This window comes from Sorex araneus, chromosome 2 (genome assembly GCF_027595985.1).
Source record: "Sorex araneus isolate mSorAra2 chromosome 2, mSorAra2.pri, whole genome shotgun sequence".
Lineage (NCBI taxonomy): Eukaryota > Metazoa > Chordata > Mammalia > Eulipotyphla > Soricidae > Sorex > Sorex araneus.
The window spans coordinates 202,412,333-202,431,182 of record NC_073303.1 but is presented as its reverse complement, the minus strand read 5'-3'; the positions used below and the strand labels follow the sequence as shown (position 1 = coordinate 202,431,182).

Sequence of the window (18,850 nt, the reverse complement as noted above, 5' to 3'; positions counted from 1 at the left end):
GCAAGCTCCCTGTGGTGTATTGGATATGCCAAAAACAGTAACAACAAGTCTCACAATGGAGACGTTACTGGTGCCCGCGCGGGCAAATTGAGCAACAGGACGACAGTGCTCCAGTGCTACTGAGTCACTGTGGGATATGCAGTCACAAAGCATCCATGACTGGGTTTCAGTCATACAATATTCCAACTGGAGCACATCCTTCCACCAGGGCACATCTCCCACCACCAATGACCCCAGTTTCCTTCCCGATACCCCTTGCCCCACCCCAGGTCTTCCTCTATGATGGGCACTTCTCTCTCCCTCTCTCTCTCTCTCCCTCCCTCCCTCTTCCCCCCATCTCTCTCTCTCGTCTCTCTCCCTGTCTCCCTCTCCCTCTCCCTCTGTCTCTGTCTCTCTCTCTCTCTCCCTCTCTCCCTCTCTCTCTCCTCTCTCTCCTTCTCCCTCTCTCTCTCCTTCCGTCTCTCTCCCTCTCTCCCTCCCTCTCCCCCCACCTCTCTCCCTCCCTCCTTCCCTCCCTCCCTCCCGCCTTTTGGGCATCATGGCTTGCAATACAGTGTTGCTTCTAGCCCGCGTCAGGCCTCCTGAGGCCAGAGGAGCAAAGAGCAGCGCTTCAAGCGTTCGTGCCAATTGCAACCCCCGAGGACGCACTGACCTTGGAGTCAGAGGGCAGAAGGGGGCAGAGCAGGGAAGGGACAGTGGCTCTCACCCACATCCCTGATCCACGGGAACGTCCCGGGCGGGGGCAGCGGGCGTTGCTGGGCCTGCAGTGGTTCCCAGAGCTGCAGCACTGACCTCCCGGTGACCAGGGACCTCACCTAGAGACCCGCCCCCACCCTGGGGTCGCCTTGGGGCCCGCCCCTCGCGCCCGCGCTCACGCCCGTCCCTGCCCCGCTGCAGACCGAGCGCGGAGCAGCATGGTCTCCACAGAAAGTGCCTCCTCCACCTACGAAGAACTGGCCCGGGCCTACGAGCACGCCAAGATGGAAGAGCAGCTGCGCCACGCCAAGTTCACCATCACCGAGTGCTTCATCTCCGACACCTCGTCGGGACAGTTGACGGCAGGGACTAACGAGTACACGGACAGCCTGACCTCCAGCACCCCCTCGGAGTCGGGGATCTGCCGCTTCACCGCGTCTCCCCCCAAGCCTCAGGACGGAGGGCGGGTGGCCAACATGGCGGTTCCAAAGGCACATCGGCCAGGTGAGACGGGACGGGGGCGGGGGTGGGCGTCGGCCGGGGGAGGCTCTTGGGGGCTAGCTGGGTGCCGCTTCTCCGTCCAGGAAGGACGTCCTCCCCCCAGGTGGGGCTGTCAAGTGCCGGCTGTCATTCCCGTGGACCCCGCCCATCTCTGTCCCACCCTGAGGTGGGGGCGGGAGCGGTGCTGAGAGAGGGGGGGTCTGCTTCCTAGACGGCCCCCCTTGCTGTGAGTGGGGGGCAGGAAGGTGCAAACGCTCCCGAGGTGGGCTTCTCTGGAAGACGGGGGAGCTTCCTTCCGCCTGTCTCTGGGCCTTGGTTCACACTAAGAACAAGGGTCCCATGGGTGGGGAGAGCAGAAATAGCCCCAGGGTGGGGGGGCACATACCCAGGGGTGCTCAGGACTCAGTCCTGGCAGTGCTTAGGGGACCATGCAAGGTGCAGGGGAGTTGAGCTCGATGGCCACACGCCAGGGAAGCAGCTGGTCCCCGGAATGTCTCTCTGGCCCAGCCTTGAGCTAAGGATCCCCACACGTCTGCCTCATTCTGCTGTTCAGGAGAGAGAGAGACCCCAGACTCCACGGAAGGAGACCCCCGCTGTTTGATGACGGACACCTCGCCCATGTGTGTTCAGACTCTTTGGGGGAGGACTGCCTGAGAGAGGTGCTCCGCACACAAGACCTGGAGGCCAGCCTTCCCAGTTGTCCTAAGTGACCGCTGGTCTCGGCCTTGAGCATATAGGAGTAGCGTGGGTTCGGGGGGTGCACAGTCGCAGGGTCTGGCAGATGCTGTGTTGGAGGAAGGAGGTCAGGGGCCAGGGTCCATGGACAGGAAGTCAGGGTCCAGGGCCCGTGGACAGGAAGTCAGGGGCCAGGGTCCACGGACAGGAAGTCAGGGTCCAGGGTCCATGGACAGGAAGTCAGGGGCCAGGGTCCACGGACAGGAAGTCAGGGTCCAGGGTCCACGGACAGGAAGTCAGTGTCCAGAGTCCATGGACAGGAAGTCAGGGTCCAGGGTCCATGGACAGGAAGTCAGTGTCCAGGGTCCACGGACAGGAAGTCAGGGCCCAGGGTCCATGGACAGGAAGTCAGGGGCCAGGGTCCATGGACAGGAAGTCAGGGGCCAGGGCCCAATGACAGCCGTGGGTAGTGGGAGAGGTCAGACTGTCTCGGGGAGTGAGACCCCAGCAAGCTCCCTGCCCAGACCCCTGGGGGACAGAAACAGGAGTTGGTATGAAGGAAGCCATCAAGAGAAGCTAGCGATCATAGTTTCATGTGAAAATGTCATTTTTCGACGTGGGCACGATGCATGGCAAAGCAAGCCAATAAAACACATCTTTCAGCTAAATCCAGCCACAGCCTACCATGACCGGGACCCCCGGAAAGATTGGAGCTTTTCCTTTCTTCCTTTCTTTCATGTGTAAAGCAAGTTAGTTTTTATTGGATCTTAGAAAGATGTGAGAGGGCTCTTGAAGCAGGCTTCCAGCTACGGGGCAATCCCCCTGGCCCTTGTACCTACTGTCCTTGGGTGTCAGCCTCATGTGATGTTCTTCTATAGTCCACAAATGAGTGCAGTCCCTCTATGTCTGTCCCTCTCTTACTGACTCATTTCACTTAGCATGATACTCTCCATGTCTATCCATTTATAAGAAAATTTCATGACTTCATCTCTCCTGACAGCTGTATAGTATTCCATTGTGTGGATGTACCCAAGTGTCTTTAACCAATCATCTGTTTTAGGACACTCGGGTTGTTTCCAGATTTTGGCTATTGTGAACAGTGATGACCTCTCGGTGTCTGTGTTGCAAGCCATCATGCCCAAAAGTAGAGAGAGAGTATGGGGAATACTGTCTGCCATGGAGGCAGGGGGAGGGTGGGAAGGGAGGGGGTATACCCGGGATATTGGTGGTGGGGAATGTGCACTGGTGGAGGGATGGATGTTTGATCATTGTGAGATTGTAACCCAAACATGAAAGCTTGTAACTATCTCACGGTGACTCAATAAAAAAGAAAGAAAGAAAGAAAGAAAGAAAGAAAGAAAGAAAGAAAGAAAGAAAGAAAGAAAGAAAGAAAGAAAGAAAGAAAGAAAGAAAGAAGAGAGGGTGAGGAGAGGGAGAGAAAGAGAAATGCGTGTTCGAGAGGGAGCCAGGGCTTCCCCAGAGTGGAGACAAGCAAGCCAAGGAGTCAAGGAGAGACGCGTGTCCCGGGGAGGACGGGGCCTTGAGGAGGCGCGGGAGAAGCAGCCTGTCTCTCCCTTCCTGCATCCCTCCCTGCGCCTTCCCTCCAAGCCCAGCCAATCCAAGATGCAGCCCTCTGCCTCTCTCCCCGCCCCCCTGCCCCCTTGTGCTGACTCCATTTCCTCGCCCTGAAGTGTCTGTGACTTCCCAGGCTTTGAGGGCAGGAGACCCAGGGGAAATGAGCCTCGGAAATGCACAAAAATGCCTAGACTAGGCCTGGTCTAGCCAGCGACTGATCTCCTAGGCTGACTAGAGGTCCATGCCAGCCCCCTGTAAAGAGTGGTGGCTTCGTCCACTTTCCCCGTGTCTACCTCCCTGGCCAGGAAGACGAGCTGTTCACGGTGGGTTTGCCTAGTGCAAGTGTTTCTGGTCGCTGGCATCCGTCTGCGAGACAAATGCAGAATGGCAGAGGGAAAAACGCCACGGGCTCCCTGTGGCCGGACAGCGGGGGGCGAGGGTGGCAGGACATATACCCTAGGGCTCGCTCTCTTGCCGCAGGGATGAGGTATGGGGGAAGGGGAGCAGAGAGGTGCCTGCAGCCCTCGCTGCCTCTGTGGTCCCGTGAGCAGAGCCATCCAAGAGGCCTCCGGGAGGCGGTGTGCCATCTGGGTCCTCCGGTGGTCTGCGCTCCTTGCCTCCCCCCACCCCCCCAGGAAGTATCAGCCTCATGTGTGTGTCCCCAGCGGTACTGTGTCCTGACTCTGTCCCCAGCTGGTGGAGGTGGGTCCCCCTGTCACTCAGGTGTCCCCTGGAACTCACTGCCCGGGCTCCTCTTTTGATGGCTAGGTTGTTCCATCCGTTAGATTCTTTTCTTCCTTTGTTTGATTTTCCAATTTAAACGATTTTCAGAGCCCCCCCCCGCCCCGTCCACAGCTGCTGGGCCTGCATGCAAAGACCACAACTAGGTGACCAATGGCTAAAGAGGGTGTCAGGCTCGTTAGCTCCTAACGCTCCCTGCGGGGCCTATTTGGAAGCCACCGTCTGTTCTAATGTCCACTAATGTGGCTTGAAGCGGCTCAGAGGCCTTTTTTAACTGAGCACTGGACACGCTCCTTAAAGAAACACGCCAGACATCTGCTCCCCCGTTACGATGCAGTTCAGGGTGATGCTGAGCACAGGCATGGGGGGAGGATTCAGTACCCGCCGACTCAGTCCCTGTGGCTCCGGCGGCCCCCAGGCTGGGCACCTCTGTTCCCCAGGGCTTCTGGCTGGCTGATCGCAGGCGTGGCCATGCAGTCTCTCCACAGACCCTCCCCCTTCATGTCTCTGGGGCGTTTTATTAACGTTTGCTTATTTGGAGATGACACCAAGACCCAGTGTTCTTGGAGAGCTACTGGCTGTGTGCTTGGGAGCACTGCTCGTGGCGGCCAGGGGGTCTGTGTGTGGGGCCAGGGTAGACCCTGGGTTGGCCCCATGCAGGGCATAAGCCGTAGCCCTGTTGTATCTTTCCAGCTCTTTATTTGGGGTTTTATTGTTTTTGTGTTTTTTTTTTCTTTTTGGGTCACACCTGGTGATGCACAGGGGTGACTCCTGGCTCTGCACTCAGGAATTACTCCTGGCAGTGCTCGGGGGGACGATACGGAATGCTGGGAATCAAACCTGGGTCGGCTGCTTACAAGGCAAACACCCTCCCCGCTGTGCTCTCGCTCCAGCCCCTCTTCATTTTGATGGCATTTTCCCCCCATTTGTGGTTTCCAATTCTTTAGCTCCTCGAGTGAAATGGATTTGGCCAGAGTCCAGCTCCAGAAAGATGAGAAATGTGTCTCAGTGGCCTGCATGTTTTCCTCCCCACACCTAGCGGTTACCTGACCCCATCATGAGTGTTCGAGAATCTCGTCAGAGTGACCCAGTGGGGTTGGATAGCGCCTTCGAACGCCCCACGCCTCGGAGAGGAGGTGTTTAATCAACACTCAGCAGTGACTGCGTCCCACTTGTGAGCCTGGCAAGACTGAGCAGCCGGCTACAGTTTTGCACTTCCAGCAATGCAGTAGCCGAGTGCAAGGGCACACGTGTCTACGGCACCTCGCTCCCCACAAACACACCAACACTTTCATTCTTAAAAAATAATAATAGTAGAGGAGAAAGCAGGGCGGACAACAGGGGGTGGTGCTTGCCCTGTACACGGCCCTCCACGGCCCCCTCCCCAAGTACCGCCGCCCCTGAGCACTGGGCACCGAGCACCACTGCTCCATCAGCTCCTCTCTGGCGCTCTTGGGTGACAGCTGCTCGGCCCACGCTGCTCGGCCTGTGCTATCCGCCGATCCCGCTGCGCCAAGCGACTTGAATCCACTTAGAGCTTCGAAAATGCGAGCACATCCTGCCCGGCCTCACTCTGCAGGTTGCCGTGGCGGGCGGGCACCTGGGGCCACATGCCGTGCCACCCGCCCACCCGGATGGAGTGCTGGGGCCTGCTGCCACTCTCAGTCGGCAGAGGTATGAGGAGCTACTGGGGGCACCCAAAGACGTGTGTGTGTATGTGTGTGTATGTGGTATTTGTGTGTGTGTGTGGTGTCTGGGGAATATGTGTGTATGGCATGTCTGTGTGTGGTGTCTGTGTATGGTGTGTGTGTGTGTGTGGTGTCTGGGGAATATGTGTGTATGGCACGTGTGTGTGGTGTCTGTATGGTGTGTGTGTGTGTGTGTGTGGTGTCTGGGGAATATGTGTGTATGGCACGCGTGTGTGGTGTCTGTATGGTGTATGTGTGTGTGTGGTGTCTGGGGGCATGTGTGTATGGCACGTGTGCGTGGTGTCTGGGGGATGTGTGTGCATGGTGTGTGTGTGTGTGGTGTCTGTGTATGGTGTGTGTGTGTGGTGTCTGTGTATGGCGCGCGCACGTGTGTGTGTGTGTGGTATCTGGGGGATGTGTGCATGGTGTGTGTGTGTGTGTGCATATAAATGTGCTGGAGCAGAGGGGGCCCCCCCACAGGTGGCGGTGTCTCAGACCCCCCCCAGACGTGTTCTCAGTGGGCAGAGCGTGTCCCTCTTCCCCGTGGTGCCTCCTGGCCTCCCTCCCATCCCTCGGCCCCAGTGGGCCTGGCCTCGTGCCCTGCCCCGTGAGCAGGTGACGGCCTCAGACACGGCGACCCCCGGAAAGGGCAGCCTGGCCTGGCTTGGGAGCAGGCAGGCGGCGAGACGTGAGCCAGCACTGCTGGGTAGCTGGGTGGGCAGAGCCGACAACATTCCTGGGACCTCGGGGTGGCAGAGAAAGGGGAGAAGATGGGAGTGAGCTGAGAACACCCATAGGGAACAGGCATGCACATGCGTGCACACACGCGTGTGCACACACATGCACGTGTGCACACATACATGCACACAGATGCATATGCACACAAGCACATGTACACACACTCGCACGCACACATACAAGGGTGCCAGGGGCTGGGGGAGGGGCATCCCCCTTCTGTGCCCACACCTGCCCACAGCATCGCCCAGGCACAGCCAGCCCGCACAGCCTCAGAGCCCCCCTCTGCCCCAGAGGCTGCACAACGGACGTGACCACCTCCCCACACACACACCTGCTGCCATGGCCACACATGGCTACCATCACAGCGTCACTCACAACTCGCCGAGCCTCCCCCACACACTCACGCTCACCCGAACCTTCACTCATCCTCAGCCTCACCCACACCCTCCCCCTCCCTCACACCCTCACTCTCCCCACAACCTCCCCCTCCCTCACAACCTCACACTCCCCACACCCTCCCCCTCACTCACACCCTCACTCTCCCCACACCCTCCCCCTCCCTCACACCCTCAAACCCTCCCCCTCCCTCACACCCTCACACCCTCCCCCTCCCTCACACCCTCACTCTCCCCACACCCTCCCCCTCCCTCACACCCTCACTCTTCCCACATACTCCCCCTCACTCACACCCTCACTCTCCCCCACACCCTCCCCCTCTCTCACACCCTCACACTCCCCACACCCTCCCCCTCACTCACACCCTCACTCTCCCCACACCCTCCCCCTCCCTCACACCCTCACTCCCCCACACCCTCCCCCTCCCTCACACCCTCACTCTCCCCACACCATCCCCCTCACTCACACCCTCACTCTCCCCACACTCTCCCCCTCCCTCACACCCTCACTCTCCCCACACCATCCCCCTCACTCACACCCTCACTCTCCCCACACTCTCCCCCTCACTCACACCCTCACACCCTCCCCCTCCCTCACACCCTCACTCTCCCCACACCCTCCCCCTCCCTCACACCCTCACTCCCCCACACCCTCCCCCTCCCTCACACCCTCACTCTCCCCACACCATCCCCCTCACTCACACCCTCACTCTCCCCACACTCTCCCCCTCCCTCACACCCTCACTCTCCCCACACCATCCCCCTCACTCACACCCTCACTCTCCCCACACTCTCCCCCTCACTCACACCCTCACACCCTCCCCCTCCCTCACACCCTCACTCTCCCCACACCCTCCCCCTCTCTCACACCCTCACTCTCCCCACACACCCTCCCCCTCACACCCTCCCCCTCACACCCTCACTCTCCCCCACACCCTCTCCATGTCACTCACCCCTCCCATCGCCTTCACCCCTCCCGCCCACCCACCATGTGGTCACTCCGGGCTGACCCCTGCGGGCCTCCTGCAGAGCGCCCCTCACCCTCCGTGCAGGCCAGTTTTCCATCCCGCTTGGCTTTAGGAGAGCCGTGTGCAGTCGCGAGCACACAGCCCCCGCGGTGCCCCATGCAGACACTGTTCTCTGTTCTCCGGGAGCAGGACGAGCTCTTAAAAGTGCATGAGGCTCCGGCCCGCCAGGGAGGGGAGGGGACGCCAGCGGCCCCCGACGGCCCCCCGCATCACTCAGGGCAGGTTGTTCCTGGTGCGGGGTGAGGCTGCCCCTGCGGGGAGATGGTTCACGCGTCACCTTCAAGGCGCTGCTGCATTAACACTCACCAAGAAGGTGCTGGAGCCCGTCTGCCCAGGGTGGGGGCGGCCCCTGGCTGCTCCCGCTGCCCCCCGAGTGGCTGAGCCGGGAACTTGGCGTCCCCCTGTGCAGCCCAGCCCGCCCGGCCCGGCATCGATTCCAGCCTTGTTAGAGATTGATGGAAGCTCCGGGCCAGACACAGCCCGTGGGGAGGCGCCGGCTCAGCTCCTCACTGCAGCAGGGCCGGGGACGGCGGCGGAGGCACCCTTGGGGGCAGCCAGAGAGGACCGTTCCCAGGCCGGAGGATGGCACAGCGGGTCGGGCATTTGCGTGGCACGTGGCCGAGCCGGGCCTCATCCCCAGCACCACACATGGTGCCCAGAGCCCCGCCAGGAATGAGCCCTGAGCACTGCCAGGTGAGGCCCAGAGACTACGCAGAGACAGAGGCGGGGGTCCTCTATGTCACTTTCCTCCCCCTCCTCCTGCCACGTGGCGGAGCCTCATCCTTGTCCCTGGGCGCCTCACCCCATTGTCTTGGGACAAAGCGAGTCCTGGCAGAGACCCAGGAGCACTGTTCTTTTTGCTGACGGGGCTCAGTGTCTTTCAGGGCACAGTAAAGTGAAATTTGACAGGCAAACGTGGATCATCCAAATGTATTTCTCAAGTGAGCCCCCTGCATGTGAGAGACAGGATAGGTTTGCGGGGTAAGCGAGGGGGTAGGTGTGTGTTCGGAGTACTGAATGGAATCCCTCACCTCTGAGCCAGTAGGAACCCCCTGTGTGCACACACATACACACACACATGATGCACCCACACGCATGCACACACTTATGCACACACGCACATGTACATACATGCACACACATGCACAAACACGTCCACACACATGCATACTCACACACATGCACATGCATGCACACACATGCACACATGCACAAACACATGCACACTCACGCACATGCACACACATGCATCCACATGCACACATACATGCACATGCACACACATGCACACGCATGCATCCACATGCACTCATGCATATGCACACATATGCACACACATGCACTCATGCACATACACACTCACACATATGCACACACACAATGATAATATCTGTAAAGGGTTCCAGCCCTTTGCACACGCCTCTTGGGGGGCAGGTGGCCCCGCTGGGAACCGTATGGGCCAGGCGCCTCTGCCTCTCGCAGTGTGCGTGGGGTGAGACCCACTCAGCGTGCCCTCGATGGCTGTTGCCGGATCGATTGGGGTTTCTGTTTCACTATTGATTTCTGCATCCTCCTTCCGAGGCCGGAATGGCTCGCAGCTGCGTGTGAGGCTGCACGGCTGGAGACGGCCCCGGGTTCAGGCCGCCCGGTGGGGTGCGGGGAGCTTCTGATTTTCAGCACACAGGGCGGGTCAGAGGCGCCGGTTTGCAGTTGGCCTTGGAGACGCCCACAGACAGCCTCAAGCTCCGGGCGACATCTGCCTAGGGGTGGGGACGAGGGCGGATGGGCCACGGGAGGTGGGGAGACGCCGGGGGCAGGGCTGGAGCAGTGTGGGACTTGCAGAGATGCCGGGAGTGCCAGCTGTCCCAGGACCGGGCACGCTGAGAGGCGGGCCTTTGTGTACACTGGCGAGACCGTTTTACCCACCCCACGCTTATCTCTGCAGCACCTGCCGGAGCGCAGGGCCCAGGCTGTGATCTGGGGGTGCAGCTCGCTCCCTGGCAGGCGTTTTTATGAGCCGGGTGTGGGTTATGACGGCTATAGAGCATGACCCGGGCGTATAGACCATAAACGGCACAGCCATATGTAGGAGCCGGGGGAGGGGTGTCTGTGCTCTGGGGCTGTAGGGCGGAGTCTGGGGGGCAGGGCAGATGCGGTGGAGCCCTGGAGAGTGGCTCCCTGGGCCTGGCGCTGGGCCCGCCACCCTGCCCCGGGTCCAGCCATCGGCTCTTGTGTCACGTCCCTCTCTGGGTGCTCAGCACTGCAGCCTCCCCCGCCCAGTCTCCCTGGGTGATCGGCCCCATCTCCTCTGGCCAGTCTCTCCCTGGGGGTCTCCAGACACCTGCAGACGGGTGCTCTGCACTTTCGGGTGAGCCTCGGGACGTGGCTGTGTCCACTGCACGTGCCCTCCGTGGCCTTGGCGCAGGCTGCTGGCTCCCTTCCGCAGAGGGCTCCTTCGGGTGCTCCTCGGGGCATGCCCTGTCGTCGGAGCCAGTGAGAGCAGCGAGTGGCCAGGAAGATGCAAAGACTGAGTCTCGGCAAGTGCGCGGCACGCAGAGACCAGGTGTGTCTGTGTGCGGCGCTGTAGCCCAGAGCGCCGGCACGATTAAGGCTTCCCGGGTCTGGCCAATCCGTTCCAGTGGCCCTACCCCTGGGCACCCCCAGCTGCGGCCCTGGACCCTCTGCCGGCCGGGGGCATCCGTCATGGGCCTGTTTGTCTTTCAGTTATAGACGCGTTTGTTCCAAGCAATCTCGGACCTGCGCAGCCTGCAATCCAGCTGGGGCCCCGTTGCAATGGCCTTTCCGGCATTTAATAAGCCGTGTGCACTCAGGGCGGAGTTGCCGGCGGTGGGGAACGCTACCCGCTCTGCCGGGTGCTGGCGGTTTCTCTGGGTCTCAGCGACAGCGCGTGGCCTCCCGCACCCCCAGGGGCAAGCACCGTCCACTCTGGCTTATGTGCTTGAGCGAAACGATCAAGGAAATATGCCACGTGGGTAAGGGGGAGATCAATACAGTGTGCTCACTGGCTTCGGGGCTCGTGAGAGGAGAGACCATCGCTGTTAGGAAATCGAATGTAGGGGCTGGAGCAATAGCACAGCGGGGAGGGCATTTGCCTTGCACACGGCAGACCCGGGTTCGATTCCCAGCATCCCATAGGGCCCCCCAAGCACCGCCAGGAGTGATTCCTGAGTGCAGAGCCAGGAGTAACCCCTGTGCATCGCCGGGTGTGACCCAAAAAGCAAAAATAAAAATAAAAAATAAAAGAAGAATCATTCTCTGCTTCTCTCGGAAGGCTTCGTGATGCTTTCCTTTCCTTAGTGAATTCTTTCATTTTTAGACAGCATCTCATGCATAAACATGGCCGGACACCTGTGCCGTCGCCATTGGAATCTATGGTGGCAGATCCTGGTCTTAGTTTTTTCTACACCACGCTCCGGTGTATGCAAACTTCTCCCACAGGAATGCCGAATGGCGTCCTGCCTTTCCCTGAGGGCGCCATAGCTATCGAGTTGTCGGTGCATTGGCTGGATTTTCCTTTGATCCCATTGGCTGTGCAAAGCCACTGGTGAGTGAGAACATCTTTGATTTCCGTGGGCTAAAGCCACAGTGTGACTTGGACCATTTTCATGGAATGCACACTGCCCTTCCGACAAAATCACATCCTCACTCACCCTCACTGTGTGGGAGAAAGACACCCAGAGGGTGAGGAATTCTTGCATTAGAGGTATAAAATGGCAGGACAGGGGCCGGAGCGATAGCACAGCTGGGAGGGTGTTTGCCTTGCACGCGGCCGACCCAGGTTTGATTCCCAGCATCCCATAGGGTCCCCCAAGCACCGCCAGGAGTGATTCCTGAGTGCAGAGCCAGGAGTAACCCCTGTGCATGGCCAGGTGTGACTCAAAAAGCAAAACAAAACCATATTTTTAAGTGGCAGGACAGAGGTGAGCAAAGATTGGGAAAACAACCAAGTCTAAAAGAAGGTTTCCCTTTTCTTTTATCCTGGGAGGGATAAAATCTTTTTTTAAAATATATTTTATATTTTAAAATTTTGTTTTTTTTAATGAATCACCATGAGGTACAGTTACAGACTTACAAACTTTCAGGATTACGTTTCAGTCATACCATGACCGAGTACCCACCCCTGCACCAGTGCCCATTCTCCACCACCGGCGTTCCCAGGTGGGAGGGAGAGAATCTTAAGAAGACATGTTTGAAGATCGTTAGGCTCATCCAAATAGTTTAAGACGCACTCGAGCCTCCGTGCATGCCCTCTCTCCCGGCTCCTCCTACTTGCTCAGGATCTCTTGAGTCCTCAGGTCTTCGGCACCTCTCCTGGGACCCCTGGGAAGCAGGAGCTCAGAGGGGCACTGGCGACTGGGTACAACCCACATTCCCCGAGGCTTGAAATGGGTGGGCGTCTCGCTCTGACTCACTGGCATTTTAAGGGGAGACGGTGGCATTCAGGTGGCCGCGCCCTTGAAGACACTAGCACACCCATGTGTACAGCACGCAGGAAGGCCAGAGTGTGTGGGGGGAACCCTCCTGGCCGTGGGCGTGGGAGCGGGGAGGGGGTGGCTAACTCGGCCGGCTACAGGCGGGAGACTGGTTTAAAAATGAGCTGGCCGTGTGTGTTTCTGGAGCCGGGAGACCAGGTGAATCAAGGGGTGGAAGCTGGCGGCGGGAAGGCCGAAGGTGCCAGGACAAGCCAGGCGGGAGGGACCCCAGATCTCACACTGCGGGATACGGTGGGCGGGCAGCGACTCCCTGGGCCAAAGGGCCGTCCCGAGCACCCCCGTCTCTCCAGGTCACCTGGGCGGCTTCTGCTTTGAGCCACCACGTCCCGGGCAGACTCCGGGTGGGGTGTCCGCCGCCCCCCGGAAGCCCGAGAGACCCACCCCGTGCCCTCGGGCGTGCTGGGCGCCGGCTCACTGTCTGTGTCTGCCCGCAGGTGACCTCATCCACTTACCTCCGTACCTTCGCATGGACTTTCTGTTGAGCAGAAGCGGCGCGGGCACCAGCCGGGACCTCAGCTTGGGACAGGCATGCTTGGAACCTCAAAAAAGCCGGACCCTAAAGCGCCCCACGGTCCTGGAGCCCATCCCCATGGAGGCCGCCTCGTCCAGCTCCTCCACGAGGGACGGACAGCAGTGGCAGCAGGGGGCCGCCGCCGCCACCGCCGCCGCCGTGGCCGCCTTGCCCCCGCGCGAGGGCGCCGAGCTGGGCCAGGCGGCCAAAATGAGCAGCTCCCAAGAGTCCCTGCTGGACTCCCGGGGCCACGGGAAGGGGAATAACCCCTACGCGAAATCCTACACCCTGGTATGACACACAGCGGGACCGGACAGCGCTTGTAAATACGATTTAAAAACACAAAATTCAATCCAAGCTACCTTTTTTTTACGGAATTCCAATATTTATAATTAAAGAAAATTGCCAAAATATATTAAAAAAAAAAAAAGAAAAGATACTGAAAACCCCAGACAGTGCAAAGACTCTCCCGCGTTTTTTCAGTCTGATGTGAACTCCATCTGCCTGGGCGTCTGATTTTTGGGGAAAGAAGTCCAGTTTTATGATCTTCACAGGCTACTGCATTTTTACTGATTTTCTACAAAGTGCATGGGGACTAATTCCACCTTCTGACTAGAAGTTTGAGCACACAGGATTCAAGAGAGAGGATGGCGGGGGGCTGGGGGACGCACCCCCCACCACCCCGTTGGGAATCTCCGAGACGATGCGTTGGGGGAGGGGAGGAGCTGTCGTGTTTGCACACTTTGCTTTCCCATCGGGCAGGGGCTCTGCAGTCGGACCTTCTTCTGTTGTTAATGAGGACAAGTGCCGTCGGGGGCAGGGCGGGTGGGGGAATCAATTTGATTTTCCTTCGGTTTATTTTTTAATTTCCTGAGACACTCTTTGCATTTTGTCTAAGCGAAATAAACAAGAAAAGGTGAGCTGCCTTCACGCCGCTGTCTGCTTCTCTCACTGTGCCCTTCAGGACGGCTCAGGCCCGCCACGCCCCGTTCCCCAGAGAGGCTGGCAGGGGCCCAAAGGCCACAGCTGGCCCCAGTCGTGGGGAGGGCTGGCCAGGTGTCCTAGACCTCCCAACTGCCTCGCTCCCGGCTTCCCCCACACTCCGGCATTCGCGCTAGGCCAGGATTCCGCACTCTCGGGAGTCGTCAGGCCAAACCCGGCCCACGGCTCCTCTTATCAATAAAGTTTTACTGGGGCCCAGAGAGAGAGCACAGTGGGTAAGGCACCTGCCTCCCATGCAACCAGTGCTCCCCCCTCCCCAGGGCCCCCCTGAATACCACCAGGAATGACCCTGAGTGCAGAGACAGAAAAGTAAGCCCTGCGCACCTCCAGCTCCCAGAACCCAATGAATGAATACTTATTTAATGAAGTTTGGTTTGGACGCGGCCATGTGCACCATTTGGCTGTTCCCTGCTGCCGTGGCGGAGGGGAGTGGTCACTCCCGGGGGGTCTGGCCTGCACAGCTGATAATTCGGACCAGCTGCTCCTCCCAGGAACGGCTCTCAGACCCCTGCTCTGCCAGCCTGCAGGGAAACGGGAGAGTCCATGCGCCCGGCCCACACTGACTGGTGTCCGAGTCTGCAGTGGACACTGGGTTCTCCCTCTGCGCCCACGTCAGCGCCAGGAGCAGCCGCCTTGCTCTGCGCCCGGCCCAGGACCCGCCTGCTTGGGTCCTGTGGGTGTTTCATATGCGCTTGCCCTGGGTGAGGACAAACCCTGCCAGGGTCCGAGGCCCCCATGGGCTGCCTCCTTCCCGTGCCCCACGATGCCTTCCTGTGTGCTTTGGTGAGTGTGTGGAGTCATCCCACGCCCCCTTCCCCGAGAGTAGGGACACAGGCCTCCTGGCAGGGTCTGACCCTGAACCGCCCCCACACCCAACCCCCTGCAACAGGCTACGAGGGCCTGCAGCTGCCTGCAGGTACTCACAGGTACCCATGAGTACCCGTGAGTACCTGTGAGTAACTGTGAGTACTTGTGAGTACCTGCAGGTACCTGCGAGTGCCTGTGGGTACCTCCAAGTACCCATGAGTACCCGTGACTGCCCGTGAGTATCTGTGAGTAACTGTGAGTACTTGTGAGTACCTGCAGGTACCTGCAAGTGCCTGTGGGTACCTCTAAGTACCTGTGAGTACCCATGAGTACCTGTGAGTAACTGAGTACTTGTGAGTACCTGCAGGTACCTGTGAATACCTGTGGGCACCTTCCTCCCCTTCACATTCCCCATGAGGCCTGTGAGGCTCGAGCACAGGCTGTTACTGGGCTCGACACTTCCTAGACTTCCTCCTTCCTCCTGTCTCCCCTCCCCTCCCCCTCCCCCCTTCTTTCTTGCCTCCCTCTGTCTGCACCTCCCACCAAGCCGTGTCATCCAGCGAAACCAAAGGTCCAAAATCGTGTGATGGTCCCGTCCCTAGCCCTGTCCCCAGGTGCTCCCATGAGAATGACGTGTGCATTTTCCCCCTTTCTCCTTGTCTTGACTTCAGAGTTCAATCCCTGTTGACAGCTTCTGGTTTGCAATCCTCACCAGTGCTCTCAAGGCTGCTTTTTTTTTTTATGCATAAGAAATGAAATGCTATTTCTGGGAGAAAATTAAAGCTCAAGCTTTCATCAATCAAACTTTTTTATTCCCCAAACTTTAAAATTTCCCTTTAAAAAAATTTTTTTCCTCTTGATCTGTGCAAAAATAAATAAAAAGAAATTCTACATGGTGTCCGCCTCTGGATTGGATCGTTGGTGGTGACCCCGTCCTGGAGACGGTCCTCACTGCAGGGCGCGCCCACAAGCACGTTGAGGACACGTCCGCGCCCCTGCTCTAAGGTGGGCCTGGGTGGACGCCGGGTGCCGTCAGGGCCATGACCGTCCCTGCAGAGGCTGCCCTGGGGAGTGACCATCGTTAATGGTGAGGAGGGACTCGCCCGCCCCTGACTCTGGTCCCTGGTGCCCCGTCAGTGCTGCCTTGTCAGCCTGCACCTGCCGGCAGCCTGCGGTAGCTTTGAGGACAGAACCTGGAGCCTCTGGCCCAGGGCCTTCTCGGAGCCCGTGGCCGACACTGCCCATTGACACGGCGCTGTCAGCAGACAGTAGCCGCACGTCCGTGACTGGGCTTCCGCTCCCTCCAAGGCCTGGCTGGCTGCCTCCATGGAGCAACCAGGAGGGGAGACTGCCCCTGCTTCACACGGCAGAAGCTTCCAGATGGGTTTGTCTGCCGTGTGGAGGGAGAGGAGGAGGAGGAGGAGGAGGAGGAGGAGGAGGAGGAGGAGGAGGAGGAGGAGGAGGAGGAGGAGGAGGAGGAAGAAGAGAGGAGGAAGAGGAAGGAGTAGGAAAAGGAGGAGGGAGGAGGAAGAGAGAGGAGGAGGAGGAGGAGGAGGAGGAGGAGGAGGAGGAGGGGTCGCTGAGATGGTGGGGGTGGGGGGAGCCCAAGCCCCGGGCTCTGGGGTCCGGCGCGGCAGACTCTGGGCTCTGCTGTGCTATGCCCTCGCCCCCGAGCCTCCTCCGCCCCTGGAGACACAGAAACTGCTCCTGCTACACTTGCTGTTCACATGAGCAGTCACCAGCCTCAGCTGAGTTTCCTCTGACCCGGGACCCCGAACCCCCATTTGCAGAGCCTCCTGGGAGTTCGGGGTGAAGACTGAGGCCTCTGGGGGCTCCCTGGCCTGTAACTCTCTTCTCAGAGACGCCGGACATGGTCACGGCCTGTGGGACCAGAGGACGCGGCCATCCTGGCCTGCTTGCTGGACAGCTCCTCCCTGCCGTGGCTCGAGTGTAGGGCTGTTTATCTGCAGGGTTGGGGGTCTCCTGGGGGCCACTGCTGGTGGTGCTCGGGGATCACGGCTGTGGTGCTGGGGCTCTCTGTGCCGTCGGGGGCACAACCTCCATCAGCCGTGTGCCAGGCAAGTGCTCCCCACCCCTCTCTGCAGCCCCGAGGGGCGTGTTGAAGGGGCAGAGTGTCCATATTCAAAGTCTTCTCTGATGGCCTAAGGAAGGGGGCTCGGGGGGCTCGAGTGCTCACTTGGAAAGACTCAATAGCATCCATGTAACCCTCAGGGGGCCTGAGTCCCACTTCCCCTGGCCTCCAGATGACAGCGCCAGCGGGAGCACGCAGTGGAGGAGAGTGCACTGCAGCTCTTAGGAGCCTTGGGCACGTCGGTGAGAGCGTCGTGAGAAGCAGCCCGAGGAGAGTCTGAGTCAAACTACACGTGTCCGCGGTCTTCATGTGGCGAGCAGATCCATGTCGGGGAACACATGAAGCAGCTGGCACCTGAGGACTGGGCTTGGGCGAGGACAGGTCAGCTGGGGTCAGAATCTGGCCCAGCGCCCAGCGAGCAGCCCGGAGGGCAGGAGACGCCCAGTGTCTCCCGGGTGAGGTTGTGTCCATGCCGTCCCCTCGGCCCGGCCCAGTGTGGCCTGCAACAGCGCTGCCCGGGCTTGCAGTGCCCCTGTGCGGGGAGGCCCACGGCTTGCTGGCCAACCGCGGTCAGCAGCTGGGCCTGCCGCCCCTTTGCTACATCGGGGTTTAGTGGCTGGAGAGATGGGCGGTCTAGTGCGCGGGGCGCTTGTCTGGTGCATGGCTGACCCACGTCTGGGCACGTGGTCACCCACGCCCTGCCAGGGGTAAGCCCTGAGCAAGGCCCAGGAAACAGAAACTCGAACGGAGCTATCTAAATTGGGGCTCCCCTAGGCGTTAGACTAGCAGGGCAGCCTCACCCCTGCCCGGCTCTCTGGACAGGGCTGAGCAGACCCGCCAGCACTCGCCCCTGCCTGGCTCTCTGGACAGGACTGAGCAGGCCCGCCAGCCCTCACCCCTGCCCGGCTCTCTGGAACAGGCTTAGCAGGCCTGCCAGCTCTCACCCCTGCCCGGCTCTCTGGACATGGAGCTGAGCAGGCCTGCCAGCTCTCACCCTTGCCCGACTCTGGACATGGAACTGAGCAGCCCCGCCAGCTCTCACCCCTGCCTGGCTCTCTGGACAGGGCTGAGCAGGCCCTCCAGCTCTCACCCCTTCCCGACTCTCTGGAACGGGCTGAGCAGGCCCGCCAGCCCTCACCCCTGCCCGGCTCTCTGGACAGGGCCGAGAAAAGCCCATCAGCCCTTAACCCTGTCTGGCTTTCTGGACAGGGCTGAGCAGACCCGCCAGCCCTCACCCCTGCCCGGCTCTCTGGACATGGAGCTGAGCAGGCCCGACAGCCCTCACCCATGCCCAACTCTCTGGACAGGCCAACTCTAGTCCTGCAGTCATGGCAAGTTTCTCTGGGACGCAGGAGCCCCGACCCTTCCGCAGACTCTGGACAGAGCTGGCTAGCTCGAGAGCTCCGGGGTGGCCGGGCCCCAGCCCCTCTCCCCCGTGGCCCTGGCCGGGGCCAGCCGACACCGTCTCTGCCCTGACTCCAGCAGGCTCGGGGGCGTCGACTCTGGTGATCCATTCCCCTACCTCACCATGGGCTGGAAGGCAGAGGCTTCTCCTGTCCTCTCCCAGGGGGCCGCCCTTGAGAAGGAAAAGCAGTCCCCTGGGGGGAGAAACGTGGGGCTCAGCAGGACGGGCGACCTGCTCATCCCCACGAGAGCTTTGGCAGAGCCGAGTGTCCTCTGTACCCCGGGAGCCTCAGGCCCGTCGCAGGAAGACGTGGCAATTCTGCTTGTTTCTGGTACCCTGAGCCCCCTCCTCTAGGGCTGGCTAGCCCAGAGATCGCACTTCCCTGGGGGTGAGGAGCAGCTCAGCTCTGTGTCTACATCCTGGGACAGCCTCATAAAGTCATGGAGAAAGTAAGGTGTGACGGCCTCCTCCTCCTGCCTCGT

At 60.0% G+C, this 18,850-nt stretch overlaps 1 protein-coding gene across 1 annotated transcript in view; it reads left to right on the top strand.

Moving 5' to 3' along the window:
- DSCAM (DS cell adhesion molecule) overlaps positions 1-15,709 on the top strand; it is a 602,651-nt gene extending 586,942 nt beyond the window's left edge. Inside the window, exons 32-33 of the mRNA XM_055127368.1 lie at positions 898-1,200; positions 12,986-15,709. Of these exons, the coding sequence (XP_054983343.1) occupies positions 898-1,200; positions 12,986-13,359 (677 nt within the window). The 3' untranslated portion in view covers positions 13,360-15,709. The remainder of the gene's footprint in view (positions 1-897; positions 1,201-12,985) is intronic.
- The last annotated feature ends 3,141 nt before the right edge of the window (positions 15,710-18,850 follow it).